At 45.3% G+C, this 25165-nt stretch overlaps 2 protein-coding genes across 4 annotated transcripts in view; one reads left to right on the forward strand and one right to left on the reverse strand.

Annotated features, from left to right (window-relative positions):
* Positions 1–119: 119 nt before the first annotated feature.
* On the reverse strand, positions 120–9286 carry dtd1 (D-aminoacyl-tRNA deacylase 1). The gene is made up of 6 exons (XM_060046525.1): positions 9121–9286; positions 8740–8830; positions 8170–8405; positions 6838–6935; positions 3499–3667; positions 120–1081 (listed from the first exon to the last, which is right to left on the reverse strand). The coding sequence occupies exons 1-5, from the start codon at positions 9161–9163 to the stop codon at positions 3512–3514; spliced, it is 624 nt and encodes a 207-aa protein (XP_059902508.1). The 5' UTR covers positions 9164–9286; the 3' UTR covers positions 120–1081; positions 3499–3511.
* A 5066-nt stretch (positions 9287–14352) lies between these two features.
* LOC132453539 (collagen alpha-1(XVII) chain-like) overlaps positions 14353–25165 on the forward strand; it is a 28822-nt gene continuing 18009 nt past the window's right edge. For 2 of the 3 annotated variants that reach the window (XM_060046449.1, XM_060046451.1), the window contains exons 1-18: positions 14354–14584; positions 16258–16331; positions 16800–16850; positions 17039–17089; positions 17771–18274; positions 18884–18931; positions 19031–19072; positions 19232–19279; positions 19820–19969; positions 20386–20490; positions 21408–21482; positions 21577–21657; positions 21907–21957; positions 22209–22367; positions 22786–22869; positions 23005–23046; positions 23742–23870; positions 24208–24564. In XM_060046449.1, the coding sequence (XP_059902432.1) occupies positions 16268–16331; positions 16800–16850; positions 17039–17089; positions 17771–18274; positions 18884–18931; positions 19031–19072; positions 19232–19279; positions 19820–19969; positions 20386–20490; positions 21408–21482; positions 21577–21657; positions 21907–21957; positions 22209–22367; positions 22786–22869; positions 23005–23046; positions 23742–23870; positions 24208–24564 (2041 nt within the window). In that variant the 5' untranslated portion in view covers positions 14354–14584; positions 16258–16267. Of the gene's footprint in view, positions 14585–16257; positions 16332–16799; positions 16851–17038; positions 17090–17770; positions 18275–18883; positions 18932–19030; positions 19073–19231; positions 19280–19819; positions 19970–20385; positions 20491–21407; positions 21483–21576; positions 21658–21906; positions 21958–22208; positions 22368–22785; positions 22870–23004; positions 23047–23741; positions 23871–24207; positions 24565–25165 lie in introns of all 3 variants that reach the window. The other variant, XM_060046450.1, reaches the window with a different exon arrangement.

Genomic DNA, 25165 nt, shown 5'->3' on the forward strand with positions numbered 1-25165 from the left:
TCACCGCCTTAAATGGGAAGAGCGCTAAAAAAGGAAGAGTATAGATACCCAGGTGTTGTTAATGGGTCAGATAAGGACAGGAACAGGGAACTACACACAAAAACACAATAAACAGAACACACGGTTCTCTCCAGACATCTTTATATAAGGACGACTTCGGCATTCAGGTCTTCCGATGACGACAGAGGCAGTGTTGTCGCCTTCGGTACAAAACAAACGCGATCTATCCCAAACCAATTCGACTGCCGAAGAAGTCATTAATGTCTCTTCTATGTTGAATTCCCCCCTGCTATCTCTGTTCCCCTCCCCTACCGTAGTAAACACAGAAAGGGTAGCGAGCGAGAGATGGAGCATAGTGAACATTAATAGAATAGGACTTAAAATAAATAAATTACGAACACGGCATTCCGCATTCCCTGACGAGCAACAACTGTGACAAGAGTCTGACGCAAGAATGACGGCCGAAACAGGACTGCAGATGGTACCCCAGCATCCATATTAACATGCCTGTTTACACGGTCCACCTAGAACCTTTTTCCCTCTGAGACTTTGGACTCTGACAACATGGCAACCACTGAGTGCTAATGTATGGGGGGGGAGGGGGGGAGGTAAAGAAAGGCAGATGGAGACGGGGAGAGAGGGACAGATGAATAAAACGGCAGCGGAGGAATAGAAAGTATGTTCAAACAAGTACAGGAGACCTCGAAGATGACGAGACAATTCCAAGGACGCAGATACCGAGAGCTCAACAGAACACAAAATAAGCCTGGAGATAATAGGTTATGGATGTCACAGGAAAAAGAAAAAAAAGGCATTTTATTCCAAATCGCTCGTTCTCCAGGGGTCGATAGACGGCCCCCTGGGTTCCCCGGCGCTGCCTTCCGGCGAGTCTCAATGGCTGCTCAGTACGGGACTCATCTCAATGTGGCCGGGGTGGGGGGGGGTTGCTGTAGAAGGCATGCGAGGTGGAGGAGAGGGCGCGCGGCGGTGGTGGTGGGGTTCAGTGGTTGGCAGAGGTAGGACAGGTGTCTCGGTGGTGTGGCGACCCGACTCTTGCTGTGCGTCAAAGGCCTTCAGGAGGCTGCAGAAGAACCACAAAGTGGTGAAATGAAAGAAAAAAATGTATCAGGTCATCTGTTTTTTTTTTTACTTTGAATCTATGTTCAAACACGAGAAATGGTGCTCGCTACCTGAGCAACACTAACTCGTTGCAAGCAGGGCAGCTCATGTATAATGAACAGACTTGTGGGTTATGGATATAGGAGTGGAAAGGAAGCAAAACGATCACAGTGTGGAGAGATGGGGTAGAGGAGGCTGTTAGGGGTTAGAGAGAGACAGAGTGTGTGTGTGTGTGTGTGTGTGTGTGTGTGTGTGTGTGTGTGTGTGTGTGTGTGTGTGTGACGTAGTAGAAACCGCGGTGCACATTTGTCGTCAGTCACAGCGCTCATGTTTAAATCATGCAAAGCAAACCCTGAAGAAGGGGGAAAAACACACCACTTCCCTCTTTTAAAAAGTATGCAGGGACAAAGTGGAGCAAGCAAGCTCCTGGTTGACATCAAAATGTTCCCTCTCACCCCCCCCCCCCCCCTCCCCCATATCCGCACCCACACACAGAGAAATGCTGCATATGCACACTCTCCCACTGCAAATAAAGCAGGGCAAAACAAAATGACTTTATCAATTCATTCAACCTTCTGCACAACTCCCTCCCCTCCCACACTCACTCCTTCCCTCCCTCCCTCCCTCCCTCCCTCCCTCCCAGCCCTCCTCCCCTCCTCTCTAGCACTACCACAGTGGCTTTTCTCTGTTCGTCACTACAGTTGAGTATCATGTATAATGGAGCAGTGCTCAGAGGCCTAGAGTATGTCTCAGAGAATGCCTACTAGGGATGATAATCACAGAGTACCTCACGATAAGATACGATACGTGATGCATGGCCCACGGTACCGATAATATCACGATACCGGGATTCTGCAATAATCGATATATCGTTTGACAATCCTATGACGATACATCACGATATATGTCTAACAATGAATACAAAATGACTTTGAAGGGGTAAAGCTCTGGATTTCCGTCTTTATTCATCGTCCAACTGAGTTTTTCAGTTACTCGTCTTTGGTTTGTTAACTTCCGTTCAAGTAACCTTCATTCATGTGTTGAGTGCCACCATTATATCGATATCTGGCGCCAGTGTATCGATTCTCCTGTCGCACGAAGAAGGGCGACTATATATTGCCGTATCAATATTTTAGTTTGGTTGCTAAACTGCTGGACAGCAGTTTAGCAACCAAACCAGTAATAGAAACATGCTTTCTTAGGATGTACATGACACATGTATAAAACAATTGAAACATATCTTTACTGTTTTTTAATTTAATTGTTTTTTTCTGTTACAGATTTAAAATGTATCTCAAGTCAAATCAAAGAAACAAACTCGCCAGGATGAATAATAAGTTCACTGTTATTAGTCTAATGTTACATCACTATTACTTTAAAAGTTTCCTTCTGCTAGGTCCTTTCCTCTTCAACTTTGGAAAATAAATAGAAAGAACGAACATCCAGACGTGCACTGCTACACACGGAAAACAAGGAACCATCAAAAATAGGTGGACAGGGAAAAAATGTTGAGCGACCGTCTAATAAAACCGTTTTGGGGACAATCTAAAAAATCTGCGAGGGTGCCTATAATTAACCAGGGTTACACCAACATGCACTCTGGGACCTAGGAGCACCGTCATGGTGGGTGGAGGCCCGAGGTGGGGGCCATCGAGCAGACAGAACACCCACGAGGGGCCATTGGATGTGGGGTCATTTTCTCTGTGTGTTAGTCTCTCCACATGTCACACTAGATTTTGCCTCATGGATAACTCCTATGTTTGGTATCGCAACAACTCACTAGTTACACAGCCAGCTTGTACATTTTTGATGAGAGTAGATGACGCACACAGATTCTGACTCTGGTTTTAAAGAGTCAGATACGAATTTGTGCGCTAACCGAAATAAAAACTGAAATGGAGCTTGCAGAATAAAATAAACTGTAAGAGAACTGCAGGACATTAAACTAAATGGTAATACTTAACAGATGGAAGGTAAATCAACAGTTTTCTTGATCTTGTTTAAAGAAAGTTTCTTGTCTTTGCCCCATTCCCATGTGATTGTCAAATCACTTGGGAATGATTTACTCCGAGTACAATGGCGGTCATTCATTACAATAAGTTGGAATTTGTAAATAATGGAATGGAAATAAAACACCTGTGATGTATTGATTGATTTTAAGGAATACTAAAGCCAAATATTTAAAATAAACACTTAAACTGACCCCAAATAGAACGGGATCTTTCAAACCAAAACCGAAACATGTCGACGAGGTACCCCTGGAGAATAAACTATTTAAATGAATAAATATAAATAAGAAATAGGAAAACTATTAATACACTCTGAATGGAAAAACACACGTGCGTGTGCGCGTGTTTGCGCGTGTGTGGCCATATTCACCTGCAGCCGGGCCTTAGGTCTCCCTATCAGAAGACACGTCTCCGTCGGCCCCGCTGCTGGCATGGGGGTCCCGGCGGGGGCGCGGGGTCCCCTTCTCCCGGCCGGACTCAGAGGGGGCCTTGGGGCGGCTCTTCTCCTTCCTCTGCTGCTGCTTCTCATGCTTTGCCATCTGTGGTGGAGGCGAAACACACACACACACACACACACACACACACACACACACACACACACACACACACACACACACACACACACACACACACACACACACACACACACACACACACACACACACACCAACATTGTCACACCTCATTGCGTACATATATATTTATTCTGTATTTATTGTTTGTAGTTTCAATTATTTCAAAAGATGCATCTCTATCAAAAAGGTGCTGTAGGTATGATTCAAGAGCAGTGAGTGTGCTTTTTAGAAATGGCACATTTGGCACGGACATCCGCCAGCTATTATGTGTCCTCCCTCCGAATGAGCCAGATTAGGTTTGAGACCACTCCCGGATCGTTTCCAACCAATCAGGGCATCTCTTACATAATTTGTTTGGGGAATCCATCTTGCCTGTCAGTCACAGGTGAGTGACACTTCTCATTGGTTGAGAAGCGTGACGAGGGGTTGTCATTTTGGTGATTTACTTTGAAAATCTTGCCATCTTCCCCCCTCTCTCTTTACAACTCTCCTATCAAAAGCACCTTTCATTGGAACGACAAGAACAGAAATGTTTACACATCATCGATGCATTACCAGCACCGACCACCAGGAGAGTTGTGCTGGGAGAGTGAGTTCCATGGGGATATTCTCGGTGAACTTCCATCAGAGGCAGTGCACTGCTGACGTCACGTCACGTTTCCAAAACAACGGGGCCCTTATGAACGATGAGCGGCCCCTGAGATCAGCATGCTAAACTCTAGACATCGGGGGGGGGAGGGGGGGGAGCAAAGAGAAAAAAAGAGAAAAGAAAACCAAGATCTATTCTTTCCTAGTGTTCAGCTATTCTGGGCGGTCATATGATCGCATCAATGGGACTATTGTTTGGGACAGTGTGTGCCGTTGCCACTCGAAAACTGACACACACAGCTCAGCATCAGCAGCACTCAGTACCAGTGACGTGTATGAAGTCCTTGCCATCACTAAACCCTTACGAAGGACACAACATCAAATATGTATACATAACTTTCGGCTTAAAACAATTTAACTATTTGTTCATTCCATTGCGGCTTCCATCCAAAGTTAAACGCAGTGAATTCAGATACGTGGCAAAAGAGTAGGGGAGGATGCCTACAGGTACATTGAGGACGTCAGGAATCAAACCTAGTACTTTTCGGCTACTGCTTCCAGTGGCAGTCGAAGTGGAACTAGCTTTCCCCTCGGTCCTTAAAAACCGAGGGCCTGTCAACATGTCTGCTAAAAGTTTTAAGAGCCGAGGAAAAAATTCATGAAGCGGACGTCAGTGTAAAATAATAAAACTGACACTGCATGGGACCCTGCATTATTAAGCGAGACGGAGTGGGCAGGGCACCAGGGGAAGGTTTGCCAACATTGCGTAAACATAGGTTTAAGAACAACAGCTTTGTCATCAGGGGACCGAAAATAAACATGGTCCAGGAACGGGATTCTATGGACCCAGAAAATAGTAAGTGCTGCTTTTAAAAAAAGCTGTCCCCTGATAACAAAACAAACAGAAACAGAAGACACAAATTAAAATCGACTACAAATGTTTGGTTTTACACCCCGATAAAGCTGCACTAGAACGACCGTACTGTTTGACTTTGACCGGGGATTAACATAGAAGCTGAAGCCTCTCTCTGTGGTGTTTCGAATTGGTCTGTTTATTTTCTGGTTCCAAATCCCAGACTCACGGACAGAAGGAATCGTGGCGGCCGGCCATCGCCCGGCCATTCATGTCATCCATCTCATTGAGCCTCTTCCTTTGGCTCCTCAGTGACACTCCCCGTCCCCAAAGAGACGGGATTAACATTCCGGATCACTTCTCCGAGCCGCCGCACACACGCACTCACACGCACAAACACACACACACACACACACACACACACACACACACGTGCTCTGTGGTAGTTACCAGAATCTCAGTGGTGGGGTTCAACTAATCGTCGGGCTGGAATTAAAAAGGAACTGAATAAGAAATGTTGCACAGTTGTTTGGAGAGGGTCGTAGGTGCTTAACATGCATCTGGATGGCAGCCATTCATATTATTGGTTATACAACCTTCCTACACAACTGTGAAATGAACAGACGATTTTCTCAGGAGCAAAATCAATGCATTTTTTTCCCTCCTGGATATAACAGTAGCAGCATTAAGGGATTTGTAAGCATTTCTGAATTGTTTCATTGAGCCCAACTGCTCTTTCTATATTTCGGCACATATCGCCAAGGCAACAAAGAGCATGAGAAGTGTGTGACCGAGACCGGGTAGAGAGGAGGTCAGCAAGACAGACCACGGCCCAAACACAGGGTTTGTGTGTGTGTGTGTGTGTGTGTGTGTGTGTGTGTGTGTGTGTGTGTGTGTGTGTGTGTGTGTGTGTGTGTGTGTGTGTGTGTGTGTGTGTGTGTGTGTGTGTGTGTGTGTGTGTGTGTGTGTGTGTGTGTGTGTGGTAGGTATTCAGAGCTGTGGCTCATTAAAAGGAGTATTGGTCTACAATACTCGTTGAATAAAAACATCAATTCATACAGAAGGTACTTCAGGATATAGAAGCCAGTGCTCTCTTTAGCTCTATAACAAATGTCCCCACCTAGTGGTGGACTATGGCTACTGAAGAAGGAAATGTCATCCAGATCATTGACTTACAGATTTAAAATATTAATATTGAACTTGCACCAACCCAGACCAGGGAAGGGCATTCCTATTCCCACAAGAATTGTACTGTTGCCCGTTCCACTGAATGCTCATTTAAAAGTACACCAAGCAATGAACTGCATTTCATTTGGTCTGTACGTTTACTCTGCTTAATTACAATAAAGTTGAATCTCATCTCATCAACAATGTTGAAGTTATCGAGGGGCGGCATTTGGCTCAGGAGGTAGAGCGGGTTGGCTGGTAACCCGACGGTTTCTAGTTCGATCCCCATAACTGCTTCTGATGAGCTGGCTGTCGTTTTGTATGGTTGACACCGTGGCCGGTGTGTGAATGTGTGAATGTAAGGCAATACTGTAAGGCGCTTTGAGTGGCCACTGGTTAGAAAAGCACTATAGAAATGCAGTCCATTTAACATCAACACTTTGGATGAATGCATACCACAAAACGTAGGTGAGGTGGGTCACAGTATCACAGTCCTTTATGCAGGGTTTTCACCTTGAAGCCGTACCTGTTTCGGGTCCGAGGGTCCTTTGGGCGACGTCAGCTCGATGGTGACGGGGCCGTCGTTTTGGATGCTGACCTGCATGTACGCCCCAAACTGTCCATCTGTGGAAGTAGAGCAGACACACCAGGACCAATCACATGACGGCGATGGTCCTGTGATGAGCTGGAGGGGCGGGCTGTCCCCAGCATCACGCTGGGCATAACCAGTCCCACATGGCTGCTGCAATGTCAATGTCGCCTCTTGTAAAGTTTCCACTTCGTCACTACACATTCAATAAATGGAGAGCTGGTCAGGTGTTGGTGGTTGGGGTCTCTAAGGAATGGGGGGATGTGGGGGGGGGGGGGGGGGTGGGGTAGTATGGTGCTGAGGACGTTGAAGGTGCTGGGTGACACAAAGTGAATGGCTCCTCTTTCTTGCAGTAGGTCCGAGAGATTAATGACACCATCTGCACAATAAAGCTGTGGCTTTAAGGGGAAAGTGGCTGTGTCATCATATTTCCTCTCTCCCCCTGAACAGGGACTTGGATCCTGTGTGTGTGTGTGTGTGTGTGTGTGTGTGTGTGTGTGTGTGTGTGGGGGGGGGGCACAATTAGAAAGTCTTATTCCTCCTTCTTGCCGGGACAAGGTGTACTCTGCACCTGCTCCCAGGTTGGCTGACCCAATTTAGTGCCACCTCCGCTGGATGCGGCAGGGCCGAACCCACCCTCCCACCCTCCCACACACACACACACACACACACACACACACACACACACACACACACACACACACACACACACACACACACACACACACACACACACACACACACACACACACACACACACACACACACACACACACACACACACACACACACATCCGTGTTACTCGACACCGAGAGAGGACAGAGAGGATTCAATACGAGGGCCAGAGGGCGGGACTTTAAAAGAGAAACTGAACTGTAATAGTCGTGACTGCCCACAATTAGTTTTGTTATTATTTTCCCCTTACCCTCGGGAATATGTTGTCATGCAACAGCACAATGACTCTGGCAAGATCACACACACACACACACCCTATTCTCTTAACCCTGGCCCCGAAAAAAATAAAATAGACTTACATTTTAATTGAATGTGGTTAATTCTTTTTACAAATAATGCAACAATTTTGCTGGTGTGGCAGGGTGTGTGATCCGACCCAGCTCAAAAAGGTATTGGTTTCAATCCCTTAAACGTTGGATTCATTCAAGGGTCTGGCTAAAGTAAATAGAAGCCTACTGTCCCGTTCATCTAAAGGGGCATGAGCAGCTTCCCAACAGAAACACAAAAAAAATATTTTTTGTTTCTTTACGCACCCTTGATGAGCTCTGATTTGTAGGCACACCTCATGTTCTCCAGAAGGCTGTTGTAGAAGGGCTGGGCCAGCTCCGCGGGCATGGCCGCGTGGAAGTCGGGCTTGTTGGCCTTCAGGATGCACTGCAGGGTGAACTGACTGACGCACAGAACCTCAAACTCTCTGTCCATGACACTTTTGCTCCAGGCGCGGCCGTTCTCGTCATCGAAAAGACGGAGGTTGAGGATTTTGCGCACTCTGAAAAGGGACACGTTGAAACGCATTGAACGATGCTTGAACTTGAGTTCGGAATACAAATACCATCATGAATAAATGTGTGTGTGTGTGTGTGTGTGTGTGTGTGTGTGTGTGTGTGTGTGTGTGTGTGTGTGTGTGTGTGTGTGTGTGTGTGTGTGTGTGTGTGTGTGTGTGTGTGTGTGTGTGTGTGTGTGTGTGTGTGTGTGTGTGTGTGTGTGTGTGTGGGGGTGTGTGGGGGTGTGTGTGTGTGTGTGTGTAAAGTACTGGCAATGCACTTTTAGAGCGAATAATCCAGAACTATTATTCTACCAAGTAATTTAACTCATCCACTCACATATAATCCACATCCTTCTGGGTGTCCTCCACTGATATACCCAGCAGCACGCACAGTCCCCGTCCTATTGAACTGACCTGCTCCTCTCCCACTGACAGAAGGGATTACATTGTGAGTCAGTGATTCTTTGCAACTGACACGCTACAGCCCCGCAAGATGGAATGACATTCACGGGTGGAGGAGACGTTTTCTGTCTCGTTCAAGACGAGATGCATGAAACCGAGGGAAAATATTCCCTAACGAATTTGGATAGGTAGAGTAGTAAAGCAATGCATGCAACCGCTAACTGTTAGCTTGTAAATCTCACGCCTGTAACAACACTTCATGGTCATGATCCAGTACACTGCGAAAAGACATCCGCAACTCAATGTTTACACTCACCGCTCACACTGGCCTTAGTGACCCTCTGTATGATGGCCTTCATGTTTGTGATTGTGAGTTATATAAAGAGATCATAAAGGATAGAGATCTACTAAATGGCACTCACATAAACACACACAGACGCTCACAACTTCCGCTATCGGCAAACATGTGATACTGGCGCCCTCTGGTGTCCTGGTCCTGTAGTACACGTCCATCATGTACAGGCTACGCTATCCATTAACCTCTGGATGGAATGAGCCTCCAAGGTGGCCAAGTTTTTCTACAGACAACTGAGTATTTCAGCTGTATGTGTCTTACTCGTAATTGTACAGAAGCAGTAGGAATATGATAGCAGAAGCTATCTTATTGCACTTGTGACTGAAGGGTGAGAACAACACTGTAATAAAAGTAAAGTGTTATCTCATCTAAATCAATTGAAGGTTCAAAAGCAGTTAAGATCAGTAGAGCAGACATAATTTCTTTTCTCAAAGGTTTATTTACAAATGACACATTTTCTTGACTCTAAATTCGTTTTTTCCAGGATGACAGCTCTCCAACAGACCGCCTGGTTCATCCTGCGTGCAGTACACGTCTGCACCCCCCTCAATATGAGTTATTGTATTCAAATAAGAGTCCATATTCCTCCTTGACAGCTACTTTCCATCCGATCCGTTGAAGAAGTTGTAGATCCTTGTGTGGTAGGGGACAAAGTTCTCCTTGTAGATGATGACCGTTTTGGAGTGAGGCGTGCTGTGGACAACCCTGTTGGGATTCTCGGGCTCCTCTTCCCGTTTGACAACTGAATAGGGAAAAGGGAACACAGATCCAGGAATGAGAATCACACGTGTGGATGGGAAAAGCTGTTGCAAAGCAATGATGGGTGGTTGTCATTGGTTTTTTTTGGTGGACTTACCTTCCACCACATCATAACCCATGTATTTATAAATGCCGACTGATCCGATCATAGTCCATACACCTAAGGCGTACAGCAACGATGCTCTGGTATTCCATTTGGTGTAGTCTCTGAGAGACATGATCACCTATTATTACTATTTACTAATAGCGACAGTGCAGCGCGACACATAGAAGTAAACAGCAAGGACGTCGCTGCTCAACAGGATGTGGATCTGGGGTTTTCGTTTCCGGGTAAAACTGCTGTGGCTTGTGTCCACCACCTCCTGGCCACCTGTGGCATTGCAGCACAAAACCCCCAAAGAAAGCCATATCGCTCACTAACACCCAGTTTTTAGGAACCCTCAAACCGGGTCCCACTCCAAAACCAAACATCGCAATGTATAAAATATTAAACATTTATATTAATGATAAATATAATGATCAATACAATATTATATTATTACAATATTATAATGCACATATAATATTGTTGAATAAATACATATATATAAATATAAATAAATATATATATAAATATATATATATATATATATATATATATATATATATATATATATATATATATATATATATATATATATATATATATATATATATATATATATATATATATATATATATATATATATATATATATATATATATATATATATATATATATGAGCGAGTAATTTGATTGGACAAGAGACATGAGCTCTGCAGGAGTGCTGATATGAGCGTCCAACATCGCTCGGACTGTTCACCAAACTGTAAACCAACTGTCAAAATCACTCCGCATTCCAGCTGTAACCAACTTACTTTAACTGACATAAATGACCTTGGACCGAACCTGAACCAGCTTTGCGCCGTAGCCTAAAGATGGATATATTCCCAAATATAACATTTGATTTGATGCATAATCGAGACTCCAGATAAGCCCCGATGTCAGCTTCTGAGCTTGACAGGCTGGAGAGGAGCAAAAATGAAGCAAATTTTATCAGCGCAGCTGTGATTGCCTCCGGCACTTGGCCTGCGGACTCATACCGATTTATTTTTTTATGTATCCCCTGATATTCTCCTACTGTCCCTAGTCGTACTGTTCGCACGCTGCATTGCTAAGGCTGGAGCTGGACTAGCGGAATCATGTTGTTTCAGAGCTGGAGTTGTCGTAGTTAACTTTTAGAGTACTATAGAGGGGTCAAAGTAAGCTAAGCTGGTGGTTTGCTTGTTTGGTTTGCGTGGAAGGTTTGCGGGGAAGGAGGGTCAGAGGACCGAGGTTCAGAGGCACGGTTCGCTACTGCTGTGTTTCAACAAAGCCTTCCGTTAGCTAAATGCAGATCTAAAGTTGAACATGAAGGCATGCAGTCATCCACAGATCGATATAACGCTCCCTAATGACTCATATAATGTAGGCAGGCTACTTCAAAAATGCTTTCTATATTAGAGGTGCAGTGAGGTGCACACTTGGCAGAAACTCCAGCACTCCATCATCATAGACATAATGTTTTTTACATGTTGGCTTGTATTACTACTAAATGAAGGCACCCATTGCGCTCCTTACCATATCTGTAAGGAGGGGTCCCCCACTCTGCGTTCCTTCTCAAGATTTCTTCCTTGGTAGAAAGGGAGTTTTTTCTTGCCCTTTGGGGCGCTAGGGCTAGGGAGTTGACATAGCCATGGTCAACAGGTAAGGAGTGCAATGGGTGCCATGATTTAGTAGTAATACAAGTCAACATGTAAGAAACTGTCGATGGTGATGGAGGGCTGGCAAGTGCGGGAGCTGGAAGCCATCCGGGGTGTCCAGGCATTCATTCACGGTCAGCGTAACACACTGAAACAGAGGCAGAATCATAGTTAGATGAGACAGGATGGAAAGGATCATGCCGAGGCAACCTTCAATGTACTGTATAATGGCCCACAGGTCAAGCCAGCTGCCAGGGACACCCCTCGGAGCCAGATGAAAGAGAAAAGAGGTAGGTTTTCAGTTTGGCTTTGGAATGCTCAGCAAAGTCACCTTCCCTTATTACAGGTGGCTGGTCATTCGTGACTGATAGATAGGGCACCTAATTAGATGCAACGACAGACCCACAACGAAAACGTGTTAAGACACCTTCTATTCATGATTACTCTTCATATGTTCAGATTCATTCAGCTAAAAAACACAAAAGGCTGTATGTCTATACATTAATGAAAATACAGTTTATTCTAACCCGTCTTCAGGGCTTAGCGGAGGTCATCTGAATCTGTTTCAATTTTTATCAGATCTTCGATTTGGAAGATAGTGCTTTTTGCAAGGACAGATTTTTTTGGTATCCTAATACATCTTCACAGGCATACAGCTCAAATCATCCCCAGGCTGTAAAACAGTGTCAGGCCAAATACCTGTCTGATGCCTCACATATCAAAACACTTTCACCCATGGGCCACACTGCTAAAGTCTTACTGGTAAATGAGTCAATAGGTTAAAGGTTCAGCTGTTGATTTGGAGTGTGGTAAACAGAATGACAGTGATTCAGATGAATCCCCTCAAATCTGTAAACAGCTGAATTACAAAGCATTCACTAGCCTATACTGGCCTCATATCATAATATCAAAATAATCAATCCATAGCAGTTAAAAAATAGCCCATATACTTCAAGCTTTCTAAATCAAAGGATGTTTTCAACATATAAAAGGAGAATTGGCATGTTAAAAGAAAAAGGAAGCTTTTTTTTTCCACTGAAGAATTTATGCAAATAATGTAATGTAATGCGTTGGTACGAGTCTGAAGATGACTTCAGACGTGTCTGGACAGCTTTACAATTATTATTGGATATTGGATACACTTTTACAAGATCAAACTAATTGATATATTTTGTGTGTCATTTTTTGTTCATGTCCATGATTGCAGGACACATGCAAGCATTTTACTAACATGCGTTTAGTAAACTGTTTTTAATATAATACACATCAACTGCTACCCTTACATATAAGTGCCCGTTGTGATAGCATTTAAAATATCATCATTTTATGATATTTTATATTCCTTAAATTAAAATGTACATATTTCTAAATGAGGATTAAAGTCAAACTGTGAATCAAAGACAGATTTGTCGGGCACACTTGATCCACAATGTTCAGCCGAATGCTAAATATGTGTTCGTTAGCTCATCATGGCTTCTTGCTTTCATGACCTTTACAGCAAGAAGCCTTTGGAATGGTTAAAGTACTTCACAATATGACATCGCAATTGAGGTTTGTTTACAACCAGAAACTTTTAAAGACATTCATACTCAGCACACTCAAATCGATTTATTTTTTACAAAAAACATGAATTTTTGTCTAATTTATGAATCATCTGTAAACACATAGATTTCATGTTTGACATTAGATTTTTCAATATGTTTTTCTTCTTTGAATTATATTTTAATTGTTATTTTCTCGGTGACCTCCTGTCTTCGGCGTGATTTTTTCATTCAATTTGAGGACAAATGTTCCTTGTTGAATGTGACTTTCCTATATGTTCCTAGTTCTTACAAGGATCCTAGCTGAACATTGCGTTCCAGGTAAGGTGGTGATGAGCTGCCAAGTGTGTGGGCAGAGCAGTCAAATTGCTGAGTCAAGCGTCACCCAAAATGGACACAAACTCAATATGCACGCAACATTTGACCTCTGATAGTCTCAAGAATCCGACTTTATATTGATAAGGTTGTACAGTAGACCCTAAACTAAACCATTCCTCTGCTAAAAAACACAGTTTATTATTATTATTATTATTCCAGTTCATTCTGTTGTTCATTAAAATTGCTAAATTATATTTATTAAAAAAGAAAAGTGTGAGGGACAAATAATGTGTGTGCATTTTAAAACCCAAATGTTGTCCGCTAAACAATTCCAACATTGAAAAGCATATGCGTTTTGCATTTTTTGGTAAATGAAAGAACAGCTTTTGAAATATATATTATTAAAATATATTAGATAATATTGCATCAAAGACAAAAAATTCGAACAGAAGCTTGAGCTTTTCAATTATGAGCCTGTCAACTTTTTAGTTTTCGGTAAAATAGAGAGTTTGCTGTTTTCTAATAGTTTTACAGTGAAGTTCAGGTTCAAACTCTTTACCAGAACCACTTAAATAGCCTGAGTTTATTTTTCATGAAGCTCAAAGATCTATACATAATCTATGCATCAACAACACACCTTTGGCCCAACTTGATGTCACAGAACCCACATAATCATCAATATCCCCAGTAATCATATTTTACTGCCCTGTTTCTCCACAGCCACAGGTGTACTTTTTTCATCCATTTCTCCTCAGGCTATTTTTTCCCCTGCTCCTAGACATCATGTCTGTCACCGGTGAAAGTTATAGCCCCTCCACTCTGTCGGAACATGCCTGCAGAAGTGGTGAGTCAGAAAAGAAGTTAATACATAAGAAAACGTCCATGCGTCTGTTGCCCAGTTGCACTGTGTAGTATATAACCTGCACACCTGGACCCGGGTTACAGCTGTGTAAGAAAAAACTTTGTGTGTGTGTATTAACGGTGTAGAGAAGGCTATTAAGGGATCCACCTTAAATTGAAAGATTGTTGTTCAGACAAGCTGAAAGGTAGGCAAACTGAACATTGTTGACTTGCTATCCTATCGGCTTAACCAATTTATACTTGTTGCATGGATTGAGAATTCAGATGATTTTGATACACTTTGATACGTTTTACTACACATAAAATCCCTTGCATGTGCAGCATGACTGTGTGTGTGTGCATGTGTGTGAATTCGGGCACATGCATGTGTGCTTGTGTGTGATTGTATCTCTGTGTGTGTGTGTGTTTGTGGTGTGTGTGTGTGTGTGTGTGTCTGTGTGTGTGTGCGTGTGTGTGTGTTTGAGTCTGCATGCGTTTGCACGCCTGTGTGTGTTTGGCTGTGTGTGTGTGTGTGTGTGCGTGAGTGTGTTTCTGTGTGTTATTATGTGTATAAGTGCTATGTGTTCGGTAAGGGAATATAATTGTTTGATTTACGACACCTCTGCAAAACATCACAACCGGAAAATAAATCCATTGTGGGTTGAGAGAATACATCCGTGCGGCTATTTGTTATTGTGTGGTTATACTGTGGTTATATTGTGTGGTTATACCACACAATAACAGAGGTTCGCTGTTATCTTGATAAAGAGCGGTTCCTTCCAGTGGTAAACACTAATATCTTTGGGATTCATTTGATTTGATCTAATCTGGTTAAGAAGTGATTCCTACCCCAGGTTCCACCCATCTTCCATTCCTCTCCCTCAACGTCCTTGTGATGTTGCCCATAACTAACTATTATGTATAGCTCTATATAAAATTAACCACATTCACATTTAACATGCCTCACTTATCTACATTCACATTTATCATACCTTCCGTAACTAAATTCTCATAAAAAAATACCTATCATAACTAACCATGGTTTTAGGGTTTGAATTAAGGGTTTGTGTTCTATTTGTAACAACATGTTCGTTGTATTTTGGTTCTAGTCTGTACTGTAGGGGGCATTTACTAGAGAGGAAAAGTTTGAAGTGCTTTTAAAAACATGAGACAAACACAAATTGGTTAGGTATTAACATCAGTGCTATTTCACTGTTCAATGTTGACTCAAGTATTCTATTTGGTGCCCTGTATTTCTATATAAAAAGTACACTACAGCTCTATTACACTAGCAAAAGAAAAGGAGCAGGAACCAACTTGTGTCCACAAATTCAGTTCTGTCTCTAGGCACTGTCGTGCCTTGCCTTGATCTCTGATCTTTGTATTTGCTCCTGGAGTCTTTGCATACGCTGCGGTATTTCTACAGAAAGGGGCATTCTTTTCACCCTGACTGACGTTCTAAACATTGTGCTCTCTGATCTCCTTGATCCCATGCCTGTATAGAGTGTCCATAATGAGGAGACCTGTAGGCGGGTAAAGAAAATCTGTTCCATTTATCATACGTAGATAGGCCACCACACAGCTGTACAGCTGAACCTGAGGCCTTCAAACCAGTGCGACCCATCCAGGCCCCTGGTGTCTCTCATAAAGGTGGTGTCGTTACAAAGAGAAGAAATGGACCCATGCCATTAACAATGGACGAGGCTTTTCTAAAGGCGCTCTGTAGATAAACACCGCCCGAGGCCTGGAGTAAAAGTATAGTATTGGAACTATGTGATCCATCGTCACCCCTTCAAACCTCCAGTATTTCTTAAGAACGCCGGCTTTCATGTTGTTTCCATCGTTCACACGGTGCTGCACTTCAATGATTTGATCACAGATAACATGGGATGGAGAATCTAACCACAACAAAGATTGTCAAGTCTGGGGGAGCAGCTGGAGGGAGTGGCAAAGGTAGGTCTGGAGGAATGTGATGTAAGAACAACAATGTTTCTTCGTGAAGACAGCTTGAGTACAGAGCTTGGTTAATGAGGATCCTTAGTGGATCTATAGGGCTCCAAAGAATAATGCTAAATACTCAGATTATCTTAATAACAGAATGAAATATGCATTTTCTTTTTCCTGATTGGCTGAACTTGACATTTTTATGTTTAATTAAGGCACTTAACTGAGGGCACTTAGTGTTTGACCATCCTTCACTTAAAATTAAACTTGTTCTGTGCTGTTCATAAATATTGTTTGGCGATGAAACAATATTTTATAGAGATCTAAGAGTCTAACTGGTTTGCATCATTTAAATGATGCAAAAAAAGCATTCATAGCATAGAATATCCACATATAATCAGGCATAATTGTGTTTAAGGACAGCATGTCAAAACATGTTTATAATGTTTTTTATGTATTCATCCTATCTGAATGCAGTGACCACGGAAACGGTAACCACGACAACCAGGTTGACATCACTGCCACCAAGTAAGTTGGTTCGCCGTAGCAAAACCTCAAACGACAGTAACCGTAGTAGCATAGAGCTATAACTGTAGCCTCAACTCAAGCCACTAGAAGCCGCTAATGAGGAAACTAACTGATCAACTGATCGAAACTTCCATAAGCAGGTTTTTAACATTATTCCTAACATTATTTATGACCATTTCTTCCACTAGAGAGCGTGAGTGTCTCTTCCAGTCAACGGACGGCATCTGGCAGCGGCTCAGGTAGGCCTGCCCTGTGATTGGTCCATCCCTTTTGGGGACAGATTAATTTGCAACCCTGGGCTATGAAACATATTTGAACGTCGACAGTAAATCATGGAAGAGAGAGTAGACGTTGCAGTCTGCCTTGACATGTCCAGGCACTGCACTCTCGATGCATGGAGAATGTTCATCAGATTTCAAATCCTACATTGAAAAATCAATCGCCCAGGGACATACTGCCTTTGCCAGTATGATCTTGCAGACTGGGGGGCATGACAAAACGTTGGTAATTATAGGTTGGCTTCCACAGCGATAATCCCTCTGTCTGTAATTTTAAAGGTCAAATTTGAAGGGATGTTCGTTGTTGTTTTCTGTTATGACACTTCAAAACCGCTCAAAATGTGTTAACGAAGAACAGTTCTTGTAGACATTTCACCTGATAACATCTCTCCTCTTCTCCTGTTCCACCTCCTGTACACCTTACGGTCCATAACACCTCATCCGTCTATAAAGTAAATTTCCTGGCATTTGCATTTTCACTACTCTTATTCTGTGTGTGTATAGATACAGTTTCATACAGTTTTAGTTTTAAATCTTGATTGAACGATTAAAACAACTCTTGTCCTGTTCCTTCTGCTGCCCCACCCTGACTCACCCAATGAACCGGGTCTCATCTAACCTTCATCTGATCGTATCCCCCAGCTGCAGCTGCAGGTGTCCTGTCTCTGAGCGGAGGCCTCTCCGGGGACAGCAGCTCAGTGTTCACCTCCAGCAGCGGATCCACCTCCACCTCTTACGCGGCTGGAGGCGGCGGTGGTGGAGGTAGTGGTGGAGGGGGTGGCGGAGGTGTCGGAGGTGGTTACCAATCTGGCAAAGGTTCTGGAAACTTGACCGTCACTTCCCTGGGCGCTTCCTCCACCGGCAATGCCTCGGGCGGACGGAGCTCCTCGCTCTCCCGCGGCTCTGATTCAGAGTTTGTGATCGGCATGACTGGAGGAAGTGGAGGAGGAGGAGGAGGAGGAGGAGGAGGTGGTGGAGGAGGAGGCGGCGCTGTCTCTAGCGTGACCAAGACCAGCTACAGCTCGGGAGGGTCCGGAGGGGCACGGCTTGGGTCCACCTCCTCGTCCTCCAAGCCGATGTACTCGCCTGTCACAGAGAGGAAGACCATGAGCATGACGAAGACCTCCCGCTCCGGCACTTACGACGGTCAGTGCGACCGTTCATCAGACCTACCTCATGTCTCCATCTCTTTACATGTTTTGGTCGAGAAATCAGGGTGTACATTTTTTTTATTTTTCTTCAAAACGTGACAGTTAGGGAAGAGCAAATATTATACGAACACAAAGTAAATGAATCTGCTACTGTCACCCCCTCCTTGAGACTGTTATGTATTGTCAGCTCCACTGCCCTGCCACTAAATGTGTGGGCCATATCTTGCCAAACTGACCCACTACTCCCACATGCGTGCACACATACACACATTCACACACATGCACATACACGCATTCACACGCACACACACACACACACACACACACACACACACACACACACACACACACACACACACACACACACACACACACACACACACACACACACACACACACACACACACACACACACACACACACACACACACGCCAGCAAGAGTACATCTTCCTCAGCTGTACACGTTTTGTAACTATCAAGACACAACTTGGCTGAAGTGAACGTCGTCTCTATCTGTTCTCCTTTTTTCTTCACGTTTGATTAAAACAGCTTTTCCTCATGTTTCATTGTGTTCTTAAAATGCACTTTTACTGTATATTTCAGGAAGTTCCAGTGGGAACTCATCCCCTGAATACACCAGGAGAGAATATGGTGACTAATGACCCTTCTCTGTGTGGAAATGCCGTTCATTCTGTACATTATCCAAGTGTTTTCATGTTCGATAAACAACAATGTTGTTTTATGTTTAAGGCTCTTTAAATCCTACCACAAGAGGACGGACGGAGAGCAGAGGTAAGATGGACCACCTGATACCCACACAGAGAACAACAATTCACTCAGACGATTCTGCAGCTGCATTCTGTACCCACATGCTGGTTCATCCCTGAGAGAGAGGATGAAAGGGAAGGGTCGCGTCTAATCTGCTGTGTCTCGTGTGTGTTTCTGTCTCAGAGAGTGAGATCAGAGCCAGACTCCAGAGTGCTTCTCCTTCCACCAGATGTGAGGCTCCACTCATCCCAACAAGACCTCATACATGTGTCATTTGTACCCAACCCATCCATGCTTCAGTCCATGCATCTATCTATCTATCTGTCAATCATCCATCCATCTATAAATCCATCCATCCATCCCTGCGATAAGGGGATGGATGGATATCTGTGTGTGTGTTTGTGCGTGTGCATGTTTGCATGCATGTGTATGTTTGTGGTTGTGTATGTGTGCAAGCATGTGCGTGGGTTTTTATGTGAGTGTGTGTGCATGTGTGTATGTCAGTGTGTGTATCGGTGCATGTGTGTGCGTGTGCATGTTGCTTTGTGTGTATACATGTGCATATGTGTGCAACCATGGGGACGTATGTGACTGTGTGTGCGTATCTGTGTGTGTGTGTGTACGTGTGCACGTCGGGTCTTGTATATCTGTGTGTATCGGAACGCGTGTGCGTGCATAGCTGTGTGTATATTGTGTGTGTATGTGCACCCCCGTCAGTGTGAGTGTGTGTGTGTGTGTGTGTGTGTTCTGACGTGTCTCGCGGCCCCCCAGGGACGGAGCTGGGCGACGTGAAGCGTCTCCTGAGGGGCAGCCGCTCCGGCAGTGTCAGCCCCACCCGCTCCCCCACCAGCACGCTGCCCATCCCCACCAAGGCCAGCGTGGACAGCCGGACCCTGTCCGACAGCTCCCAGGGCACTGCAGGTCGGCCCCCCCCCCGCACGCAGCGACTCCCCTCCTCCCCTCTTTCCCATCGCCCCATCTCCCCTCTCCCCCTCCTCCCCCCCTTCCTACCATCCTCCCCATCTCCCCTCCCCCCTCCTCTCCTCCTCCCATATCCCCTCCTCCCCATCTCCCCTCCTCCCCATCTCCTCTTCTCCATCCCATCTCCCCTCCTCCCCATCTCCCCTCTTCCCCTCCTCCCTATCTCCCCTCCCCTCCACTCCTCCCCCCCCCCCCCCCCTCCTCCCCCCCTCCCCCCCCCCCCCCCCCCCTCCTCCCCTCCTCCCCTCCTCCCCCCCCTCCCCCTCCCCCTCCCCTCCTCCCCTCCTCCTCCCCTCCTCCCTCCTCCTCCTCATCCTTTTGACGTTGATTGATTGTTGTGAATCCCTTTCCCCCAGGCCAGTACGAAAGCGTTTGGACCGGCGGTGTGAACAGTGTTGGTAGCTATGGTTACAGCACCAACGCAAACAACCTGTCTCCGGTGGGCGCGCTCCGTCTGACGGGTCAGTTCCACACAGGGTTGGGAGAGCTCACGAGTCGTGCAGTTCTTCAGTAGTTTGCTATTGTTCGCTGTGAGCGGCAGCGAGACCCGCTGTGGAATAATATGACGACCTCGTGCACCCATTTTGAGTACGAGGCGATTTATAAGCGGGAATAGATCATGCATGACAATCTATGCTTGAACTATGGCAGCTGAGATATCATTTCCCTCCTCTTCTATTCTCTGTGCTCTATTCTATTCTATTCTCTTATATTCTCTTATATTATACAAAGTTATCTTAGCTCTTTTCTTTTCTCTTCCCCTCCATTCTCTTCTATTCTCTTTTCTTATCTTTTCTTCTCTTCTACTTCATTATTTTCTCTTTTCTTCTGTTCTCTTTTCTTATCTTATCTTCTATTCTCTTCTCTTCTCTTCTATTGTCTTATCTTCTCTTCTATTATATTATCTTATATTCTCTTCTATTATCTTTTCCTTTCGTCTACTCTCTTCTCTTCTCTTCTCTTCTTTTGTCTTATCTTCTCTTCTATCATATATTATTATCTTCTATTCTCTTCTCCTTTCGTCTCCTCTCTTCTATTCTCTCCTCTTCTCTTCTAGTCCACTCTCTTCTATTTCATTATGGTATCTTATCATCTCTTCTATTATATTATATTATCTTCTATTCTCTTCTCCTTTCGTCTCCTCTCTTCTCTTCTCGTCCACTCTCTTCTATTTCATTATGGTATCTTATCTCCTCTTCTATTCTATAATATTATATTATCTTCTATTCTCTCCTCTCTTCTTTTCTAGTCCACTCTCTTCTATGTCATCATGGTATCTTTTCTCCTCTTCTATTATCTTATCCTCTATTCTCTCCTCCCTTCTCTTCCAGTCCACTCTCTTCTATGTCCTCATGGTATCTTATCTCCTCTCGTGTAGACACCGGGCTGCAGAGGAACCTGACCCAGAGCTCTCCCCCCGTCAGTCTTGGAATGGCGGCCTCCACCACCTCTGGTGAGCCTCTCTCCCTGCCCTGTGGTGGAAGTCCTGGTCCCCGCACTAAACACAATCAGACGTATAAGCGTACAAACGTTCTTCTCTCTCCTAGGTCCGCTGTACGGGGTCCAGAATAACCTGGTCAGCACAAGTAGCACGGGCTACACTGCAAACGGCATCCATCCACATGCAGGTGTGTCCTGTGTGCTTAGCAAACATGACGCTGCACTATTCAATTCTTTAACTTGACTACTTCTTTACATTGTATTTAAGTTGTATGATTAAAACGCGGTGTTTGTGTGTGTGTGTGTGTGTGTGTGTGTGTGTGTGTGTGTGTGTGTGTGTGTGTGTGTGTGTGTGTGTGTGTGTGTGTGTGTGTGTGTGTGTGTGTGTGTCTGTGTGTGTGTTTCTGTGTTTGTGTGTGTGTCTTTGCCTCTGATAGGTTACGGAGTACAGAAAAATGTCAGCACTTCTGGATATAGCACAGTTGCAAGTAAGTCGTGGAAAATAAACCACCCAGAATCCTAAGATAACTCATACAGTCAGGAAGGGCTCTATTATATCCATCTCAAGGTTTTGGGTAAAGGTTTTAGGTACAACCTTTATATTTTGTTTGATAAAATGTTTGTAGAGTAAGTAAAATGTGCTATGTAGTTATGTGTTCACAAAGCATTCTTTCGCGACTTTTAATGTGTTTTTAACTTGAACCTCGACAATCTCCATTTCTTCCGTGTTCTTTGACAGTGGCACCCAGCAGTCCCACCAGCGACGATGTCTTCTCCAAGGACTTCCGGTTCACTACCCTGGAAAAGGACAACGCTCCAATCAAGAAGGAGACAGAGCGACTGGTGATGACCAAGGACACCGGCAAGATGTTCAGCTCCAATCCCACCTCCACCTCTGGTACTGATGCTATGGCGCCAGCATGGTAGCTAGTTAAAAAACACTGTTAAAGTGTTACTGGTCCGACATGGATACTGGGAACAGCACCCTGTTGATAATATTATATTAACTATAGTCCAACATGGTCATAGAAGAGAATTTCAAAATTGGAATCTTTCTTTGAATAAAGAATGACAATCAAATATGAAGCGGTTGGAAAGAAAAGATATTAGTTTACATTTTATTTAGTATGCATTTTACATTGAACTTGAGATTTAGGCTTACTGTTTAAGCCATCAGACAAAAATGGTTCAATAAACACTTAAAAAATATATATACTATGTTCAAATTTGAGATATTTGTTTGAGTATCTTCCTCTTTTCTATCAGGACAACTTTTCTTTGGTCATCTATTTTAAACATCCATTCTGTATCTCCAGGCTCGTACGCAGAGGACTCGCTGAAGAGAGAGAAGAAGAAGATGTCGTCCATCTCACTGGAGGCAGGAGGAGCTCATGCTAACGGTAGCCTCCTGCGTTGACTCAGAGTTATTTTCTTAACACATAAGGCCAGGACATATTTTCAATATCTACATAACATTCTGTAATGTATTTAAATTAACTAAAACCTAAAAAATGCATTTTATTTTTTCTCTAAAGGAACTGCTCAGATTTACACCAAAGACAAGGCGACATATGCAGGTAACCATCCATAATGTGTCTATTATCAGGTGATTAAGTCTTTCTCAATGATGCCTTACCGGTGGGCTGCTGACAATGGGATTTAAACCCACAACCTTTGAGCTAGACCAGGGGTCTCAAACTCAACTTACCTGGGGGCCGCCGGAGGTAGAGTCTGGGTCAGGCTGGGCCGCATCAAGTATTCCACCAAAAAAAGGAGCACAACTGACCCATTCTAAGTTAATGATTGGGCTATAATTAGATCACGTTGGCTATGTAATCGCTGACAACAGGGGACATTTCATAGCGGTTGGTGGAAACCGGGACATTTTAGCGTCCTTTGGCTTTTGTCGGGACTCAGGACACGCAACTCCAAATTGGGACTGTCCCGGCAAAACCGGGACATCTGGTCACCCTATCAAAAGTGATAAAAAAGCGTGGCAAGCCACTCAGCAAAAATGTGCGTTTGACAACAACGCGCGGGCCGCACTAACACTAAACTTTGATGTCATGTAGGGGGCCACAAAATATCATCCAGCGGGCCTCAATTGGCCCCCGGGCCGCGAGTTTGAGACCCCTGAGCTAGACTATCCTTCTGTTGACGCATTCTCGGCAGCCTCAAAAGATCTCCCTAAAGACCAAGAACACCATGCAGACTGTGCATAGTTCTTCTCTTATATACGCTCCTGCTGTATGCTGTTTGTCCCGGTCCTCAGAGATCCAGAAGGACGAGTCGGGCCTGGGAGCCGGGTTCAACTCCTGCTGCAGCTGGTGGAAGTGGCTGCTGGGACTCCTGTTGGGCCTGCTGCTGCTGTTGGGCCTGCTGTTCGGACTCATCGCCCTGGGTAACCCCACCAGGAGGCCCCTGTCTCTGCACGCCCGTGTTCACCTAACCTTTATGCACAGGGGATTTGTTTCACAACGCCCCTTGAGTATTGTTTGAGTAATTCAAACCAAATCCGTCCCTTCTCACATCAATTCAATCTTTTCTCCGTCCAAATTCGCAACGGACCACAACTGACACCGCTGTCAGTCACCATGAGGCCACCAACACGGCGACCAGAGCCACGTCCACGTTTGTGAAGTGTGTTGTTGTTTTGTTGTTTAATGCGGTCCTAATGACCTCATCTAATCCTAATCCAATCCCCCTGTCTCCTGCGTCCCCCCCTCCTCCCCCACTAGCGGAGAAGTTCAAGCGTCTGGAGGACCGCGTGGAGACGCTGGAGAAGGTCGTGGGCGGCGGCACGGCCAGCACCAGCCGCCTCTCCTCCGTCAACATCATCGACCCCCTGGAGTCGTCCTACGTGCAGAAGAAGACCTTCGCCGGCACCGCCCAGTCGCGCTCCGGCAACGGGATCGACCTGGGGGCCTCGGGGCCCGGGGCCGGCGGCGGTGGCGGCGGCGGCGGCGGCCTGGGGGTCGGCGGGGCCCTGGGGGCCGCTGGAGGGGGCCCCGCATCCGGAGCCGTGGACAGCGCCGCCCTGCAGAGAGCCGTGGAGCAGCTGGTCCGGGCGGAGCTCCGCTCGGACACCCTGAGAGGTAGAGGGAGGGGGGGGGGGGGGGGTGGAGGTGGTGGAGGTGGTGGTGGTGAAGGTGGTGGAGGAGGTGGTGGTGGAGGTGTTGGAGGTGTTGGTGGAGGTGGTGGTGGTGGAGGTGGTGGTATAGGAGGTGGTGGTGGAGGTGGTGGTATAGGAGGTGGTGGAGGTGGAGGTGGTGGAGGTGGTGGTGGAGGTGGTGGAGGTGGTGGAGGTGGTGGTGGAGGTGGTGGAGGAGGTGGTGGTGGAGATGGTCGAGGAGGAGGTGGAGGAGGTGGTCGTGGAGGTGGAGGAGGAGGTGGTGGTGGTGGAGGCGGTGGTGGAGGTGATGGAGGAGGAGGTGGTGGTGCAGGTGGTGGTGGAGGTGGTGGAGGAGGTGGTGGTGCAGGTGGTGGTGGAGGTGGTGGAGGAGGTGGTGGTGGAGGAGGAGGTCGAGGAGGTGGTGGTGGAGGTGGTGGAGGAGGTGGTGGTGGAGGAGGAGGTGGTGAATGTGGTGGTGGAAGTGGTGGAGGAGGAGGTGGTGAATGTGGTGGAGGAGTTGATGATGGTGGTGAAGAGGTGGTGGAGGTGTGGAGATGGGGGAGGTGGTGGAGGAAGAGGACCTG

Source organism: Gadus macrocephalus, chromosome 3 (assembly GCF_031168955.1).
Source record: "Gadus macrocephalus chromosome 3, ASM3116895v1".
Classification (NCBI taxonomy): domain Eukaryota; kingdom Metazoa; phylum Chordata; class Actinopteri; order Gadiformes; family Gadidae; genus Gadus; species Gadus macrocephalus.

Bases quoted from the DNA above. Each gene is read 5' to 3' on its own strand.
- dtd1 (XM_060046525.1), bottom strand. From the start codon at position 9,163: ATGAAGGCCATCATACAGAGGGTCACTAAGGCCAGTGTGAGCG. The intron at 8,831-9,120 runs GTGAGTGTAAAC...CCCTTCTGTCAG, and splicing joins CACTAAGGCCAGTGTGAGCG to TGGGAGAGGAGCAGGTCAGT. The intron at 3,668-6,837 runs GTACGGCTTCAA...CCTCCACCACAG, and splicing joins GACCCTCGGACCCGAAACAG to ATGGCAAAGCATGAGAAGCA.